The 18950-nt window shown below is 39.4% G+C and overlaps 1 protein-coding gene across 1 annotated transcript in view; it reads right to left on the bottom strand.

Moving 5' to 3' along the window:
• The window catches only part of LOC124716755, a 120392-nt gene extending 101669 nt beyond the window's left edge, over positions 1-18723 (bottom strand). Inside the window, exons 1-2 of the mRNA XM_047243299.1 lie at positions 18606-18723; positions 14106-14321 (exon numbers count right to left, since the gene is read on the bottom strand). Of these exons, the coding sequence (XP_047099255.1) occupies positions 14106-14321; positions 18606-18707 (318 nt within the window). The 5' untranslated portion in view covers positions 18708-18723. The remainder of the gene's footprint in view (positions 1-14105; positions 14322-18605) is intronic.
• Positions 18724-18950: the final 227 nt, after the last annotated feature.

Genomic DNA, 18950 nt, shown 5'->3' with positions numbered 1-18950 from the left:
TTCAACAGAATCTCAAAGCTGTAGTCCTCAGCCCTTTACATCAGAGAGGAGAGCAAGAATTACAGTCAGCAGTTCCTCTGAATCCGAGGGATCAGAAAGTGACAGTGAAATGGTTCAGAAAAGAGTGTACTTAAGTGACACATTTGACTGGAAAGAAACTGATTTCCAGCCGTTAAACCATTACTTCGATGACTCGAGTTCAGCACACAAATGTCAATCAGATACTGACCCAAGCATTCTTTCAATTATTGTGATATTTATGTCTCAAGAACTGTTGCAATTTATTGCAGATGAAACAAATCGTTTTTACGTTTACACCAGAGAAAATACTACAGAATCTGTGAATTGTCGACTGTCAAAGTGGAAAGACACTGGATTTGAAGAACTGTATTGTTTTGTTGCTGTTTGCCTTCCAATGGCGCATTATGTCCCGAGAACATTTTCGTCTACTTCTCAGAACGTTACACTTCAGTGATAACTCTAAGCGTACTGGAGGCGACAGTCTATTTAAAATTAAGACAATTGTTGACAAAGTTCGTAAGACGTTTGGTAATTCATTTCGCCCACATCACAAGCTTTGTCTAGATGAAAGTCTCTTGATGTTCAAAGGACGATTATCTTTTAAGCAATTTATTCCAAACAAGTGAAGTAGATTTGGAATAAAGACATTGTACTGTGTGACTATCAGAGTGGGTATATTTTAGATTTTATTGTATATACAGGTGCAACAACAGAAATTGGATTCCACAATTTGGGAAAAAGTGGTGACGTAGTGGCAACTCTTATGGGACCATATGTTGATAACTGGTACTCCAGCCCCGACCTGTTCCTCTGCCTTCACAACCATGGAACAGCCGCACATGGCACTGTTCGTAAGAACAGGCACAACATGCCAAAACTGCAGAAGAAATTAAAACGAGGAGACACTGAGTTTAGGTCTACTGACAAGGTCCTTGCTATCAAGTGGTGCGATAGAGAGGTGTACATGTTGATCACAAGTTACACAACACAAATGGTTGAAACAGAGAAGACTGACAGAAATACTGGCGAAAAAATAAAGGAACCGCAATGTATTGAAGATTACAATTCGAGTGTGGGTGCAGTTGACTGTTGTCACATGTAACTGAGCTCAGTGGGATCAGTGCGTAAGACTGTGAAATGGTATAAGAAATATTTTTTTCACATTCTGGATTTGTGCATTCAAAATGCTCATGCTCTCCACCGGTCAGCAACAGGGTGAAAAATGGCACTTGCAGAGTTTCCCCTTTCTCTTGTAAGGGAGATTGTAGAAAAATATGCTACAGAACGGAGAGAAGCTGGTAGGGGAAGGCGCTACGATGATGAGAATCCTTTGCGATTCACAGGGAGACATTTTCTGGCTGTTATCGTGAGTGAACATTTACAGGAAAGTACGCTATCGCGCAGATGTGTGATTTGTACGAAACAGAAAGTGCGCCGGGAAACTAGATACCAGTGCAAAACTTCCAACGTTCCATTATGTGTTGCACCCTGCTTTGAGACTTATCATACAAAGAAGCATTACTAATCATTGGGAACTAAATATGAGAAAATGTAAAAAAAAAAAATAGATTTATATTTTTAACTTTGCCAGTGCCGGTCCAAAGACCAGATCGAAAAAAGAATGGGAAATAGATGCAACAGGTGTAAAATTATTCAAATGAAGCCTGACTTCATCATATGTAGCAGTTTACTAGCAAATGAATGGACTTGGTGATTGAGATGGCGCAATATCTGTACTGTGGCAAATGTAATTACACCGAGTACATTGCGCCAGTATAATAAAACCCATACATTAATCTGCGAACAATACATTTAAATTATTAACACGTAACATGGACAGTTATATTCTTTTATCCTTAGCAGTACAAATGTAGATCACACGTGGTCTACTAGTACAAAAGATGTTTTCCATAACTGATTTAAATGCCTCTGATCAACGAGAAACAACATGCCAAAATTAAAACTCTTTTCTCAGTGTGATTTTTCTTGCTACTTTGCCTCTGTTGTTAGCCAATATTGAAAATTAAACTCATTGTTCTGGGGAGGGTGGGGGGCTTAAAATTTGTTGTTCGAATGAGACTGGCTTTGAAGCATTAATAGGAAACAGTATTCGAAAAAGAAGTAATGAATACACCCTGCTTTCATCATTTCATAAAAGTCAACATCTTTTCGACTAATTTTCAGATTATTGGAAAATAGTAGCGGAGTAAAAATTTTTATTCCTTATCGTTGGGCAGTCAATCTATTGCACTCTAAATTCATTTTCATCATGGGTTCACACTACTAGATATGCTAATCCGAAGTTTACATTGTTTTCAGGACTGATTTTCGCGCCCAACTTTCATTCCAGTTCTACAGCTTGGTATGTTTTATGGAGCATAGTTTTTTAGAAAAATCGAAACGAAAATACCGCATTTTAGACGTTTTTACAAAATCTTCAATTTTGTGCTTAACTCATTCAGTACTGAAAAGTGCTATGGAAATGAAACGTTATATTTAAGAACCTTGTGCTGTTAGCTTACTACACACCAAGTTTCATGCTCGTCATAGCATTAGTTCAGGAGACGCAAGAAGCTAAACTTCGATTTACAATTTTCTGGTTCAATATGGGTCGCAAAATTCTTTTCATTATTATTTTTAAGAGAATGCATAAGGTTGTACAAGATGGCCAAATTTTATTTCTTTACAAAAATTATGGCCAGAGATATTAGAGCTCAAAGTTGACAAAAATTCACGCTGGCTCTGCGCGAGTCTTGTTCAACCAAGAACTATTCAGCACAAGGCGGGTTGAGCAGTGTGGGCCGATCCGGTCCAGGCAGCGGCTCCGAGAGACAGGCACACAGCACAGGTAGATGGATTATGTCGCAGGGCATGGTGCCTCAGCACGCCAAGCAGGTGCCGTGCCTTCAGCAGACAAAGGGTTAAATATCTAATGCCTGGAAACTAGTCGTAATAAAGAAACATTTGTTATCCACTCTTGGCACTGAACTAAGGCTTATTTTATTCAATATTCAGAACCTGTGGGGCACTTATAAGCTGTGGGCCACCACCTTCAAAAATATATTGTATCACTAGAGGGGGGCATCATGTGCACAACATTTATTATGCAATAATACTGTGCCAATATATTGTACAAAAGAGCGAGGTCGATACTGGCGCAATATTATTCCGCAATATTTATGCGCGATATGTGTCAGCTAGAACTCTGTCTTTGTAGCAGACGTGTGAGCACTTAACGACAAGGAACTTGCACGTATTGCAATTGTGATCACTACGTGCAGCAAGAAGAAAAATGAGAGGAAGTGGTGTTGGGTCAAAAAATAGCTTGGAAGATGTTTGACATACAATCATACTAACATGCTAGGAGAACTTTTAGCAGAACTGGTTGAGTACTACAATTAAAAGATGAATGAGTGAGCTTTCAACAAATTGTTGAACCTTTTTACAACTTATGAACAGAGAAAAGATACAGTGTTGAGGGCAGCAACCAACACGCAGGAAAGATTATCCATCACACTACGTTACCTGACACCCAGAAACACTTTCGAAGACGTCCAATTTTCAACATTCACTGCACCAACTACTACCAAGTGTATTGTAATCAAAACCCTGAATCTACTTGCATCTGCTTGAAAAAATACACCACAATAAGTGACGTGCAAATAATAGAAAATTTATGAACCCCAGAGGACAGTACTACATGGTAAAAGTTTTTGTGGAAGCAGTCAAATAGCAATTCTTTTGCAGATATAATTATTACACTGGAATTTACAAACAATCGTCTAATGTCTACATTATGAGAAATGATAAAATTTGAAATGAATATACACCACACAACACAAAACTCACCAGAGCATACTTGTATGGAATTACGAAATTTCAGGAGACAAATTTGTAAAATAGAGACTAGCACCTCGTTGTACAATGAGCGGACTGGTTGAAGCACTTGATGGGTTTCAGAAATTAGGGCTTGGAGACGTGTGTTGAAGTTGATGTAGAACCATTTATCACCACAGAATCTCTTCGCAAGGTACCCATTACCCCTTCAAATAAAATGTCATTTATAAATTTCATTGCTAATATTCGCTGCATTCTGTCCATTTTCTGTAGTTCATGGACCCACATTATGCCAATGAGGTCCTCATCAGACATCAGTTCCTGCAGTCGCTGACATGCATGTTCTAATATATCCTCACTTTTTGCCTGTGCTGACTTCCTTCTTTTTGTTAAAGGTTTCTTCAATGGTATCTCAGTTTCTGAAATTTCTGAGTCCTGAAAGAATAACACTAATGTAATGGACCATTTGGTATATGTCACATTTACAGCTAACTTCAGAACATATAAACCTATTATTTAGTTGCTTTAAGGACTGACACAAGACCTATCAGTGAACTGCTAAAATGATATTACAGCAAGCTTCAATTGAAATATCAATTTATGCCGTTAAATATCATTATTACCCAGCAACATTGCTAGAATAAGCACATAAAATGACAGCTGAAAAGTGCTAGTTCTAACTTTCCTTTTCAGATGCCTGCGACTCCCACTGAGTGGAAGTGTCTGGCATAACAGTTTTGTGACTCTTGGAATTTCCTTCACTGCCTTGGAGAAATTGATGGTCAACATGTACACATTGTGAAAAGACCTCATTCTGGGTCACATAAGGCACATTCAGTATCGGGTTGCTGACAGCTGTAAATGCTAATTACGAATTGATTATGGTTGACATTAGCATAAATGGCCACAAATCTCGTGGTGACATGCTAGGATGCTCTGCCTTTGGAAAGCTGCTTGCTGAAAACCAGTTGAACACTCCAAAAGAAGCAGCAGTCCCCAAGCATACAACTAAACTGCCTTGTGTTTTTGTTGGCAATGATGCTTTTGCTATGTCCGAGGATCTAATGAAGCTTTATTCGGGAGGAAATCTGAACAGTCAAGGGTCAATATTCAACTATCATTGTAGCAGAGTATATCGCATTTCTGAGGAAAAACAACATTTGACACTTTGGCCTCAAAGTTCAGATTTTCTAAAAGGGTTTTCCTCATTTCCCTATATAAGTGCAAAAAAAACTGTCCTGGCTTGCTGCTGTTTGCATAACCACCTGAAGCCAAAAACATCATGTAAATACATGGCACGAGGGTCATTGGATCTGGAGCTTGAAAACATAGGTGACAGTTGCAGAGCCACGCAGAAACAAACGTGCTGAGTTGCTTGCCTCACAAACCACAAGCACAAATTGTACAAACCAGGCGAAACACGTCCAAGAAGCTTATTGTGAATATTTCAATGGGCCAGGGGCTTTTGTGGCAGCACAGACTCGTAATACACATTAACAACAATAACAACAACTAATCACAAATTAAACATGTGAACTGCACAATTTACTGTGTACATGCACATTTTTGAAAAGAATAGGTATGTAGGTAGTGCTGACATGTATTTCTGCAATAAATATTTCAAGGTTCTGAAATGAATGAATAAATAAGCAGTTTCTGTGCTACTTTGTCATTTTTTTTAGTTATAAGTGCCAATCAAAAAGTTTCCATTTGAAGCTCCTACTGTCCAGAATCGGTATGCCAACAAGGATGTGAGCACTGAGGCAATCATACCACCAATGCACCAAGCAGCAAACACCTGTTTGGTTGAACACCATGTCCTGCTGCGTGAAGAAGTCCGTGACAGCCTGCAGCACATCATTGCCCGACAGGAATCGTTGATCCTTCAAGGGCTTTTTAAGAGCTCGAGTGTCTTCCACTTGAGTTGGTATAGCTTTTGCATTACGAAATTTGTGGCATGGGGGACATGTATTATTTTGAAGCAGCAGCAAGGATCTAGGTGCACCAGTCCACAACAGTGGTATTCGACAGACAAGCTGCCTCACACATATTCCTCATTTTCCGATGGATGTCTACCAGTGTTTTTGTCCTTTGGTAGCCAAGAAAAGAATAATGGCACATTGTCCCGTTTGGATGCATTTGGTAACAATGTCGCTGAAGTTCACATTTCTGCATTTACCGCAAGCATGTCGGAAAGATACAAATGCCATACTAATCCCTTGCCTAAATGTCTGTGCTTATATATCTACATCAGAGCCATGCCACATTATATATATACTGCAGCAATTCCCTCAAATGGAAACTTTTTGACTGCCCCTCACAATGGTGACTTTTTTAACTAACAGTGTGCCTGAATGAAGTTTCACACATGCGCGGCTGTCTACCAATTCTTTAGGAAACTACTGCAGTGTTGGTTCAATTCAGTAGTCATTTGGAAGTCAGTGAGAGAAGATTGCAATGGTTGAGACAATTGTTGAACCCACGTGCTGTGATTAGGTTTTTGCTGGTAAAAGGATTTTCAGCTGCTGAAATCCATTCTGAGATATGCCTAGTGTACAGACCTGAAATAATGAGTGGGAAACAAGTTCGAAAATTGATCAAGTAAACTAAAATATTCAAAATGATTGGCGATTGATCATTAATGGTCTGGCTATGAATCCCAAAATGTTGCTCAAACCTCAATTTTTCAGGATTGCCACTGAACAGCTCGGGTATCACAAACTGTGACAGTTTCTGTAGCGCTGTGGACAAGATGGAGATTATTTGTTTTATCACATTGTTCCAGGCAATGAGAGGTGGATATTGTACACCAATGCGGAGATGAAATTCAAGTTCACCCAAACCAAAAAAGTTTAAGCAATCTCTGTTCTTGAATCGAAAAATGATAGCTACCATTTTTTGGGATGAAAATTGTGCCCTTTTGATTGATTTCACTGACAATGGGTCAACAATTACAGCTGACGTGTACTGAGACATAGTATCCAAAATCAATGCCGCGGAACTGTCAGCTGGTATAATCCTCCTTCACGACAATGCATGCCCTCACACTGCTGCCAAAACCAAGAAGATTCAATATTTATGTTGGAAACTTTTTGAACACCCTCTGTAGAGTCCTGGCCTTGCACCAAGCAACAATTTCCCAATCACTCATCTGAAAAAGTGACTGAGCAGACAACTATTTCAAAACAGTAATGAACTCAAGACTGCCATTTACCAACTGGTTCAATTTCCATGTGGCAGACTGCTACGCAGAGGGTTTAAAGAAGCTGGTGCAACATTACAGAAAGTGTACAGATGTGAACAGTGATTATGTAGAAATGCAAAGTAGCTATGTAGTAAAATATTACTATCAATAAAACCTTTTCTCATGAGCTTATTTTTTTATGACACACAAGCTTATTTTTTTATGACACACAAGCTTATTTTTTTATGACACACAAGCTTATTTTTTTTATGACCAAATGGATCTTAGTTTTAGAATATGCCTCATAATTGAGCAAATATTGAATAGAATATGTAATCAAACTACTCACCTGCATGAATTTCAGCATATGACTCCTTTCATCTGTCTTTCCTGATGTATCCACGTTCATTTTCATCACTGGATCACCAGTCATCACTTTTGCAAAGCACACAGTCACAGTGGGAACTTGGGTGTATTGTGCAATATTGCCGTTGATGGTACAACATACTGAGCGAGAGTCATTATTTTTACATTCTTGAATGCTCAATATTATTGGACAGTGCTCAGTACTGCACAATAAATATTCAGCGTTTGAGAGCCCCTTAATTAATGCCATACACCTACGGCAGGTGGGCAATTTGTATGACATTTCTTCCTGAGTGCTCTTGCTCTTATCCCTCATTACCACAGCTTTCTTTGGTGTACTCTTGTTACAACCATTTTCCCCAATAGTGGTTTATTTATTACAAAGTTCACCTTCCAGGCTGTCAAACTGAAGATTCGTTGTGCTCTCATTTTACCACCAAGTTCTCTTGTTAGGAGTATGAGTAGTGACGAGACATGGTGCTCAGATTTCTGTGTGGGCTACTACTATGCTAGTTAAAATCTAAGCCGTAATGTTTTAAAGAATAGTCCTGTTACCTTACAAATTTTGAAAATACTTGCTACACTCTTCCAAACATCACCTAACAATACATAAAATAAAGGAAAGGCAAACACTTACCTTTAGCAGACTGACGAGTGGTGCATACATATACGTAACATAACGCAACATTGTCAAACGTCATCTAAAATAGACAGCAAGTCCATAGGCAGTTGTTGGCCTCCCTCTTGCCAGCAAATAAAATTCAATCAACTCAACATCATAATCACTGAACACTGATGCCTCCTCTTGTGGGAGGAGAAATCAATGTATAAGGGGAGTGGGTACAATGTGGAGGCATGTTGATAATGCATCAGTGCATCTCTTTGACAGGTGAAAGGGCATCTCTTTGACAGGAGAAAGAAGTGCACCATGGCTGGATGGTTCACTTCACCAACCAAAATTATTTCTGCCACTTCCAAAGATTTTTGCTCGTCCAGGAGCCTGTGGCTACTGGAAGCCCGTGTCAAAGGTTACTAAAAGGTCGTACAGCCAATACATCAGCACCTTACGAGAGGGTCATCATAATATTTTATTACCTAAAAAAAAATTAAGTTATATAACCTTCACTAATCCTTGTTCCCACCTACATCCATCTCCTTTCCTGCTTCCACTCCAACCACACACACGCCAGCTATCTACCCCATCCTCCTTCCCCCCGCAGCACGCCTGCTTAGACATAGTCCTCTTCCCGCCTTTGCTTCTCTCCTCATGCGACACAGCCTCCCAACATTGCACCTAACAGCCCAATATCGCTGTCTCCATTCCTGCATGCTCCCTTAGGCAGTAATAAAGCATCTCCCCTACCCCTAACCTGCTATCCCTTCACCTCCCTGTTCCACACCTCTTCTGTGCCTCCACTACTCATCCCAGTCGAGATCACATGGTCACCACAGTCGGGCCTCGGCATCCTGAGATGATGATGGTCATGTGTGAGAAATGCGGGTGTACAAATATTCTCTCTCTCTCTCTCTCTCTCTCTCTCTCTCTCTCTCTCTCTCTCTGTGTGTGTGTGTGTGTGTGTGTGTGTGTGTGTGTTAGTTGGATGGTTAGTTGGTTGGTTTGGGAGACGGGCCAATCAGCAAGGTCATCGGTCCCATCAGATTAGGGAAGGATGTGGAAGGAAATCAGTCATGCTCTTTCAAAGGAACCATCCTGGCATTTGCCTAAAGCGATACAGGGAAATCACAGAAAACCTAAATCCGGATGGCTGGACACAGGTTTGAACCATTGTCCTTCCAAAAGAGAGTCCAATGGGCTAACTACTGCACCACCTGTTGTAATGGATCATATTCTGGTGGTGAATGTCAGTTGCCACTGTGAGCAACGGCATCTGTTTCCTGTCCTCCAGGGACAGGAACTGTTTTCTTGACTGCAATAAAGTGGGCAGTTTTTGCTTAATCTGGCTAACAGGTGTAGAGGCCTGAGTGGGAGATTTTCAAATGCTAGTGTTTCCCACAGAATGAATGGTGTTTCCTAGCAGCCTCTGGGAACAATATTGAAAGGCAGGCAGCAGCACTTTATAGTAGTATTATAAGTGTTAGTTTCTTCTCTGGAGGTTGACTGGCCGAAATGTCTACACATGAAAAGAATTTTGCATAGCACATTTCTCTGGTTGTCATGTCAAAATTTGCTTCTTTTGCCATAACACAGCAGAGTTTACACTGTCTCTCCTCACTAACTTGTTTTGCAGAAACAATTGTAAGAGAATTCTGAAACAATGGTTTATTAAGTGAGGAAAAGTAAAGTCAGTAGCTTATGAAAAAGCCCATCCTCGGAACAAAAAGTGTAATGTCTTCACATATATTGTTCCAAAACCCATAGCATTTCTCATTTAACCAGCTATCGATGGCCCTTAAAAATTACATTCTTTCACCAAAAAAGTCTGTAGTTATTGGAATAACACATCAGATAATGAAGTTTTACATAATAACGATATGACAAAATACTCTCCTGTTTTCATGCTATCATTTTCCAAAATCTCAATTCAATATTCAAAACCTTTTACGAAAGATGAGGAATGTTGTAGGTATTTCACTCTGGCTTCATCGCTGGTGTCGCGCAATAGCAAATGAGTGTGCTACATCAGATCAATTTTCTTGAGATTGGTAGCAGATAGATGCCCCTACCCAAATCTAAAGAAAAATTCAATATGTTAGCTAAATTTCATACACAACAACTTATCATGTAATAGCACCAAATGCAAAATCATAGTGACCTCCATATCATGTCATGCATTCTGTCATCGCTGACTGGCCGAAAGGTGGAAAACACTTTTCGTTCTCCTCTTCCGAACAAATGAATGATCTAATCCAGCACTTTGGATGAAAAATGGTCACTGCACATCGATCACCATATCCAACATGAGCTATAACTGGTGGTGTTATCTAACAGATGCAGAGGACTTGGCAAGTTGTTAGTAGAGAACAAACTCTATTTTGCTTCAATATAAATTTGAACACTGTAGTTCTTGTGTATGGCCTTATCGTCTCTGACTTTAGACTGTGATACTGTGTGGTTTACAGAGGAGTTAGTAGAAACCGACTGGTGATGGTACACAGCGTCACAGCATGGTTTACTGTCATATCCAGTGGTCAGACTGAGGAATCTCGAGAGAGGATTGCTCCAGGGCACTGAGTAGCAGCAGCAGCAGCAGCAGCAGCAGCAGTAGTAGTAGTAGTAGTATATAGAACGCAACTGTTTTAATCTTTTCTCATGGATCAAAGTGATGCTGGTAACTGTGGTTTCAGTTGCCTGAGACTACAATCATGTTTGTGAGTTGCTTTTGCGTGATTGTGTTTGTGCGCATGTATGTGTCTATTGTTGACAAAGGACATTGGCCGAAAGCTTTAAGTGTGAAAATCTTTTTGTTGTGCCTATCCGCGATTCAGCATCTCCGTTATATGGTGAGTAGCAACTTTCCTTCTCTAATATTGTTACATTCCATCCTGGATTTTCCATTGTTTGATTTTTAACTCCGATTTAGATTGAGAGCATATGTGGAGCAGCAAATAGGGGATATCCAGGCCTGCAAAAAATGTTTGGGAGGAAGTGTACGGAGCAATATGATGCACAAACTGTCACAAACACTGCATGGTGCAAAGAGTTCACGGATGCTGGGCCGCTCATGGCAACCACGTCTTCAACAGATTCACACATAACCTCAAATATTTCACAACCTGTGGTAGTGTAAACCGTAGACATAACATCTAGTAGCTCCTGAAAAATCTGTTGTATTTAATCAGCACGCACATATGCAATCTAGTGTTTTTCCAATGTATTCTTAATTTATAGAATTCTCGGGTGTCCCACCAGGTCACGCCACAATTCCTCCACAATATTTCAGCAAACAGAAATGCTGCCATCTTCATGTAGTCCCTGATAAATGCTGCAGAAGCACAGCATTAGTTAGAGACCATCCGAAGATGACAGCATGTCCGCTTGCCGAAATACCATGGAGGAATTACAAAGCGACCTGGTCAGACACCCGAGAATTCTATAAACCCCACACAAATACAGTAAGCTGTACATAATCTGTTACAGCAGTGGTTTCATCAAGTGCTAATGAATCAGCAACAAAGGTTTGACCTTTCTCCCTGAGTCAGTTTTCCAGATCCACACCATTTCCTGGATCTGGCAAGATACTGTTTGCTCAAAGAGGCAAACTTCTCTTTTCTTTACCTCTCCTCATGTTAAGCACTCTACAATAGCCAACAAATACATGAACATGGGCATGGAGGGGCATGTAGCTATGCTAAATGTTGTTCTTCTTCGGTGTATTAAGCCTCTCATGGTGCAAAAGGAAAATGGCAGTGGGCTGTTCTGAGAAGTCGTCATTTTAGCTACATTCACTAGGAAGTGAGAAGCATTAATAAATCATACAATGCCAAGCATCAGACACACCCAGGTGTACAGCAATACAGCAATCCACAAAAACAGTGTGACAGGACTGCGTGGCAGGTTGCCTATTCAACCCGCATCTGCCCTCTGGCGAACTGAGGGGGGCACCCCTGCTCGATGGGCAGTGATGGAGTAGCCTACTCTACAATGTTCTTACACCTTGCAGCCTTCCCTTCTTTCCTCAGTAAGGGCTTGCCATCTGAGCTCTTAATATTCATACAGGTACTTGTAGAAGACGACTTGGGAAGGATCAATTTGGATCCACAGAAATGTAGGAACACGGGGAGGCAATACTGACCCTACAACTTATTTCACAAGGTAGAATGAAGTGTGGTAATAGCATATATAGATTTAGAGAAAATTTTCAACAATTTTGACTGAAATACACAATGAAATTCTGAAGACAGCTAGGAAAAAATGCATGGAGCAAAAGGTTATCTACAACTTGTACAGAAGTCGGACTGCAGTTACAAGAGTGGAAAGACATGAAAGGGAAGCAGTAGTTGAGAGGGGACTGAGACACCGTTGTGGTGTATTTCCCATATTATTAACATCCGTTAGCAAACAAAGGAAATAAGGGAGAAATCTGGAAAGGAAAGGAAAATCCAGGGAGAAGAAATAAAAACTTACAAGGTTTGCCAATGACATTCTAATTCTATCAGATGGAAAAGGACTTAGAAGATCAGCTGAATGGAATGGATAGTGCATTCAAAAGAGTTTACAAAATGAACATAAAAAAAAGTTAAACAAATGTAATGAAAGGTAGTCGAATTAGATCAGGCTATGCTGATAAAATAAGGAAATAAGGCACAAAAGGCAGTACCTGCACGAGTTTTGCTACTTGGACAGCAAAACAACTGGTGACGGCCAAGGACATAAAATGCAAACTGGCAATAGCAACAAAAGTATTTCTGGGGAAGAAGGAGGAAAGAAATTTGTTAACACCCACTACAAATTTATATGTCGTGAGGTCTTTTCTGAAGGTATTTCTTTGGAGTGTATCCTTGTATGAAACTGAAATGTGGACACTAAGCTATTCAGAAATAAAGACAACAGAAGCTTTTGAAGTGTGGAGCTACAGAAGAAAATGGAAGACCAGATGGGTAGAGCCAATAAGTAATGATTACATACTGAATACAATAGGGGTGGAGGTGAGGTGAAGGGAAAGGGGGCGGGGGGGGGGGGGGGGAGGAATTGTAGAGGGAGGCCTAGGCATAAATACAGAAAGTAGGTTCACATGGATGTAGACTGTAGTAGCTATGCAATAAATGTGACTGATTACAGCAGTTTGTTTTTTAAGTTGTTAATCATAAGGGCTACATCAAGCATAACCTGAAGTTTTTTGCATTTTAAATTACCGTTATGCCACAAGGCTGAAGTCCAGATCAGGGACAGCAGCAGTCACTGTGATGCTTAACTATTGCTCACAGGTTGACAACATGTCAGTTTCGCGTAGCCAACGGGATGATTTTTTTTGACACAACCAATGAGAGGCAAGAAGAGAAACAATGCATTTCTAGCACCGAAATTGAAACCCTTGTTTTGTTTGCTGTTTTTGGGAGTGTTAGTGAGTTTCGAGAGAAATATTTTGTGACTATGGCAACAAATGCTACAGAGTGGACTGATATTGGTAAGGATTAACTGCAGAGACAAAAAAATTTATCAAATGTGCTGGTGAAATGATTAATTGAAATGTGGAAGAAGGCAGGTGGACCAATATTTATTTTTAATAGAATCGTATGTTTGATGTATTAATAAACATTGCTCCGCATATCTTCTCCCATGATTTAATCAAAAACATTGTTCCACCTGGCTCCTTCCATGATTTAATTAAAAAACACAGATCCACTTACTCAGTGTGCTCATGCAGATTGATTGCGTAGCAACACAGAGGAGGGAAATATGTCACTGCTTTTTTGAATACATTATGGGCTAGGACACTGTCTTGGTTTGCTGATAGTAGCAAAGTTTAAATACCTGTGACTCAAACAAGGAGCAATTAAATTTATAACCCTTGTTTACAGCAATGCTCCACCCTTTCTTCTGACTGTATTACTTCAGAACGTGTCGTCTGCCTGTTGCTCTCTCATTGGTTGCATAACACAAACAGCTGACACGCCTTCTGTCCCCTTCTTACCTGACGGCAAGTACTGATAACATTCCTGCACAAAACCCCTAAGTAAACCACTGGCCCTATCCTAGATTTTTACCTTGTCACGATGCTCTAGCAAATATACTTACTGGAGGAGTTGGAGCAGGATCAATGGAGATCTTCAAGTTAGAGGGCTCCTCCTCCTCGAACCGCACGGACAGCATGGATGTGGGGTCTGGAACAGCCATGTCTTCATCGTCTTCATTTTCATTTCCTCCGCACACTGGTTCAGAGTCCTCACCACTGTCATCCACCGGCTCCACTTTCACCTGGTGGAGTGGCATCTTGCCCGGTTCAATGTATGCCTGTGAAATCAAAGATGCAGTATAACTAACTTTTGACAGTTTGGTGCTACATAAAGCCACATTTCCAAAGACAACAAAAACTTGCACAAGCACCACACCACACCACCACCTTCCTCTGACGCTTTCTCCACATGCACAGTCTGATATTCTGCTGGCACTGTATTCATGATGATGTCAACTAATGTAAGACATGCAAACATATAAAAGTGTTGTTGAAAAGGGGTCAAAGTATCATTCTAAAAGTATAGGAAGAAGTAAAACTACTTCTGAATTCCTCCATTTCTTGATCTACACAAAAGTCAGGTGCATGTAGGCTTGATAACATCACAGCTTGCCTTAAGTTACAAGTAACACTAAATACTTGGCTGCTGGAAACATCCTTACCATCACTAGGGTATGCTTACTGAACTTCTAAAAACACATTTTCTAAATTTTTAAGAGAAATTCTGGCCACTATTCAAATATCCTGAAGATATATTGAAAAGTAAGGCTTTTATCTTAACTGTCCTGTTTTGTTTTTATTTTTGGAGTTAGTCATGGTTCTGATATGTCACAGGTGCTGCAAATACAAATTTTATGTCACTAAACACAAACCAAAATAGCCAGTAAGATCAGTTTAAGAATTTCTGCAGAAAAAAAAACAAAATTTTTACAAACATTAAAAATGTGCCCAAATTTCTGAAAATGGGTATTGGTCAAGCTGAAAAAGTTAAAAAATTTCAATACCTTGGTTTGAAAAAAGGGGCTATAGAACAAAAGATATGCCAAATGGGAAAGACTTTTACAACAAAAAAAACGCATGTCTAAAAATGCAAAAATTAGGCATTACAATACAATAGCAAAGCCAGAATGTTTATACGCAGTCCACCTTGACTGACATCTCTGCCCAAACTCTTTGCCTTTACAAATGTCTGCTTGTGTCTGTGTATGTGTGGATGGATATGGGTGTGTGTGCGCGAGTGTATACCTGTCCTTTTTTCCCCCTAAGGTAAGTCTTTCTGCTCCCGGGGGTTGGAATGACTCCTTACCCTCTCCCTTAAATCCCACATCCTTTCGTCTTTCCCTCTCCTTCCTTCTTTCCTGATGAAGCAACTGTTGGTTGCGAAAGCTTGAATTTTGTGTGTATGTTTGTGTTTGTTTGTGTGTCTATCGACCTGCCAGAGCTTTCGCTTGGTAAGTCATATCATCTTTGTTTTTAGATATAATTTTCCCACGTGGAATGTTTCCCTCTATTATATCCATAACATTAAACTATAATGTACATAAATTAGAAATAACAGAAAGGAGAATCATTAGGAAAATATTATGACCACAAAAGCTAAAGGAGGTTGGGAATTACACAATTATTATGAAATTTATTGAAACTTAAAAAACAAAACCATATCTGAAATAATGATTAAAAGAAGACTGGTATTTCTGGATATCTATATTGAATTAGAAAAAAATAATACAAAAGCCATAGAAAAAAATCAGAAGTTTTCAGAGAAAAAGTGTTGAGTATAGAAGGGTTCCATGGCAATGGAGTCAAAAGCTTGCGTGAAACTGTCAGAAGACAGGAGGAAAAAACATGGCGAACTTAGTACTGGAAGAAGAGAAGAGAACAACAAATAAGGAATTGAGATTGGCACACAGTCTTTAATTGGGCCACGAGAGACAGACAGACAGAGAATAATAAACAGCCGATACACCATAAACTCCCTTTTCCTGTTCACATTCTAGCCTAGTGTTACACTGTATCTTTCACTCCTGTTTAAGCATTGCATTGATTAAACCAATGTGACAGTGGAGTGCAGGATGCACTGCAATCTGTGCAGATGTGTCTACATCAATGGTTCAATGCCATCAGCCGTACGATGGCTTGGTGCACACTTAGTGTAGACATTTGCTTCCATTGTCAAGACACCACAAATGCCTAAGGCTGCATGACAATGTTGCCATTGACATAGTGAATTCCAAAATGTAGTGTTTTCAAATGCAACATAGCACTGTCAAATATATTCAATGCCACAAGTACTGCAGTCGTGCTTATCTACGTGTCTATATCGTTACCGTGATACAATCTGGCAGTGCGCATTGCTCGGTGTTATAGTATACAGCTGTTGCAGCTGAGTAAGTGTTTCAGGAGACAAAACAGCAGAGGTCATCAGTCTCCTATTCACCCCCAATGACACAAGCATGGTACCCAATCTGTCTGGGTATGGAGTAAATTCCGTGTGCAAGTGTACTAACTGTTTGTATAGCATGTATCCGAGGCAGGACGTGGTAACCAGCATGGCGTTCACATAGTAGGATGTGGGAAACCGACTAAAAACCACATCCAAGCTGGCCAGAACTCCAACCCCCCCCCCCCCTCCCACCCCTGTCATTCTGCTGGGCAGATTCAATCTGGGGCCAACATACCTCCCTGCTTCTGAAGCAGTCATGTTAACACACGTCTACCCAAGCAGGTACAGAGGACAGAGGGTGTTGGTTTTAAGCATCTATAGATATTACAAGCAATTTCAACACTATGGTACTAAGAGCAACCTGAAGAGCAACTGCTACATGCTAAATTCTGAAAATTGTAGATCACTTCTATTTCTATGCCATTATTAGTGCACTGTCATGTCCCTAATCCATGGTATCAGATTTATTTCAATCAAATGACTTCTCCTTAGTGATGCAAATTTAGTGCATTTATTTTTTTTGTTATGGTTTCACCACTCAACCATTGACTGAGAAAACAATGAATTGAATATGCTAGTTAGTACCATGTTACACGGACATTTGGATGATTAACTGCAATGATGTGGAAGTCATTTTATGTGCTGACTATTTTAACACCGTAAACTTAAGATGAAAGCATTTTTGGAAAGCTGTTAAGTTTACTTTCTTGGTTATTTGAAATAGAGGCTGTTTATTTCCTTCTCCTAGTTTAATATGAGCGCATTGATATGCATCGTGTAACAATAATTAACTGTGTCCGATAAGAATATAATCCCAGTTACAAAGGGCACTGCTAGTTGGCATGCAACTCATTAAAATCCTCATTTATTGTTTGAAGATTGATATTTTGTAGTAGGAATTTCAAGATGGCATAGTTTCATCTTTATTTTCAATTTATAAATCTCTTCATTTTATCTCTTTATGTTACGTTGAAAGTTGGTGAAGACAAAATATGGTACACCCATCTGAAAACTAAACAAGGAGACAATATCTACATGTAAGTTATATTCTTATAAAATAAAATAAACGGAACACAGCCTCTGTCATGGGCTAATACAGCACAACACTACTAAGTACTGTTTATTAACTTTGATTGGCACAGAGAGAAAATGGGTCAATACCAAAAAGAAGTAATTGACTACTGATTTCTAGGCCTATATCCCTGTCAGACACCGCAAAAAATGACAAGTTAATGTGTACACAATTTCTGGAGAATAACAATAAAAAAATTCCAAATTGGAATGTCACTCAATGAAAAATAACTACATAAAATCAGTTACAAAAGGACACTGCTCAATAAAAAGTGAAACACCAAATGACATGAGTAACAGGGAAGAATACAAACATCAATAAGGAATTTTCTGCATTAAACAATGATTCATGAAAATGAAATAAAAGACTTTTTTTAAATTTTCTCTCTCTTCCTTGCTGTTACACTTTGGTGTATTATTATTACAGTAATATGCTCACTAATATAAACTAACTGGAGATTAATAATGGCATGAATTCTATACAGTACTTTTGTCATTCTTCCCTGTAAAACATTTTCATCTAAAATAAAACTTATCTCGTGTGTGTGTGTGTGTGTGTGTGTGTGTGTGTCTCACAAAACCGGCCCAAAACAAACCTCTAAGGTTATAAAATTTTACTGTGTACCACAGGTCTACACAACTAACGAATTTATGGTTCAGTGAAAAATCTGCCATTCACACTAGTTATCGCCGCTGATTATCCCATAACACATCTTGGACTATCCCAGCTACAATGTATTCTGGAGATCCCAGTAGTAATTCTGTATGTCAGAATAGACGGTGTCACAAAACACTGAAAAAAGATGCATTGATGCGTATGTATGAATACAGTTATTTAAGACTGCCACCAACAAGAAACTGTTCTTAATCACACCAAGAGCATAAATGGAAAAAAAGGGACGTTCACTCCACTTAAACGTACCACAGTTTACTAAATACGACACACAATTTTAGCAGTTGTAAAGGTCAACTGCAATCAGTGCCAAAATAATATGACCAGATGACATACAATTTATAAGTTTCATATTGTTTACAGACAAGAACACACCAGCAAGCAAATTATTCTCGCGACAACTTTCAAAACTTCGTTCGACTTATGTTTGTTCACAAAGTCTGAAACAATATAATCCCACTCCTTAATAGTTTTCATGTGTCACTAGTTTTCCTATCGGTTTAATGTTTCGTAAACAGCTCTTTTGGGAGAATACGCAGAGTCCTCCAAACTTCGTTATACGACGAAAATGTAAAGGAAAGAGGGGACACTGCCACGCTTTCCTTAATCTATTGGATATAGCAGAGAAAATGACATTCATTTTCGTACAAAACATTCTGCAGAAAAGCTGTTTATGTTCAAGAATATTACACGAAATAGAAATTTACCCTCGCTTATTCC

Source organism: Schistocerca piceifrons, chromosome 9, assembly GCF_021461385.2.
Source record: "Schistocerca piceifrons isolate TAMUIC-IGC-003096 chromosome 9, iqSchPice1.1, whole genome shotgun sequence".
Taxonomy (NCBI): domain Eukaryota; kingdom Metazoa; phylum Arthropoda; class Insecta; order Orthoptera; family Acrididae; genus Schistocerca; species Schistocerca piceifrons.
This window is presented reverse-complemented; position numbering and strand designations above follow the sequence as displayed.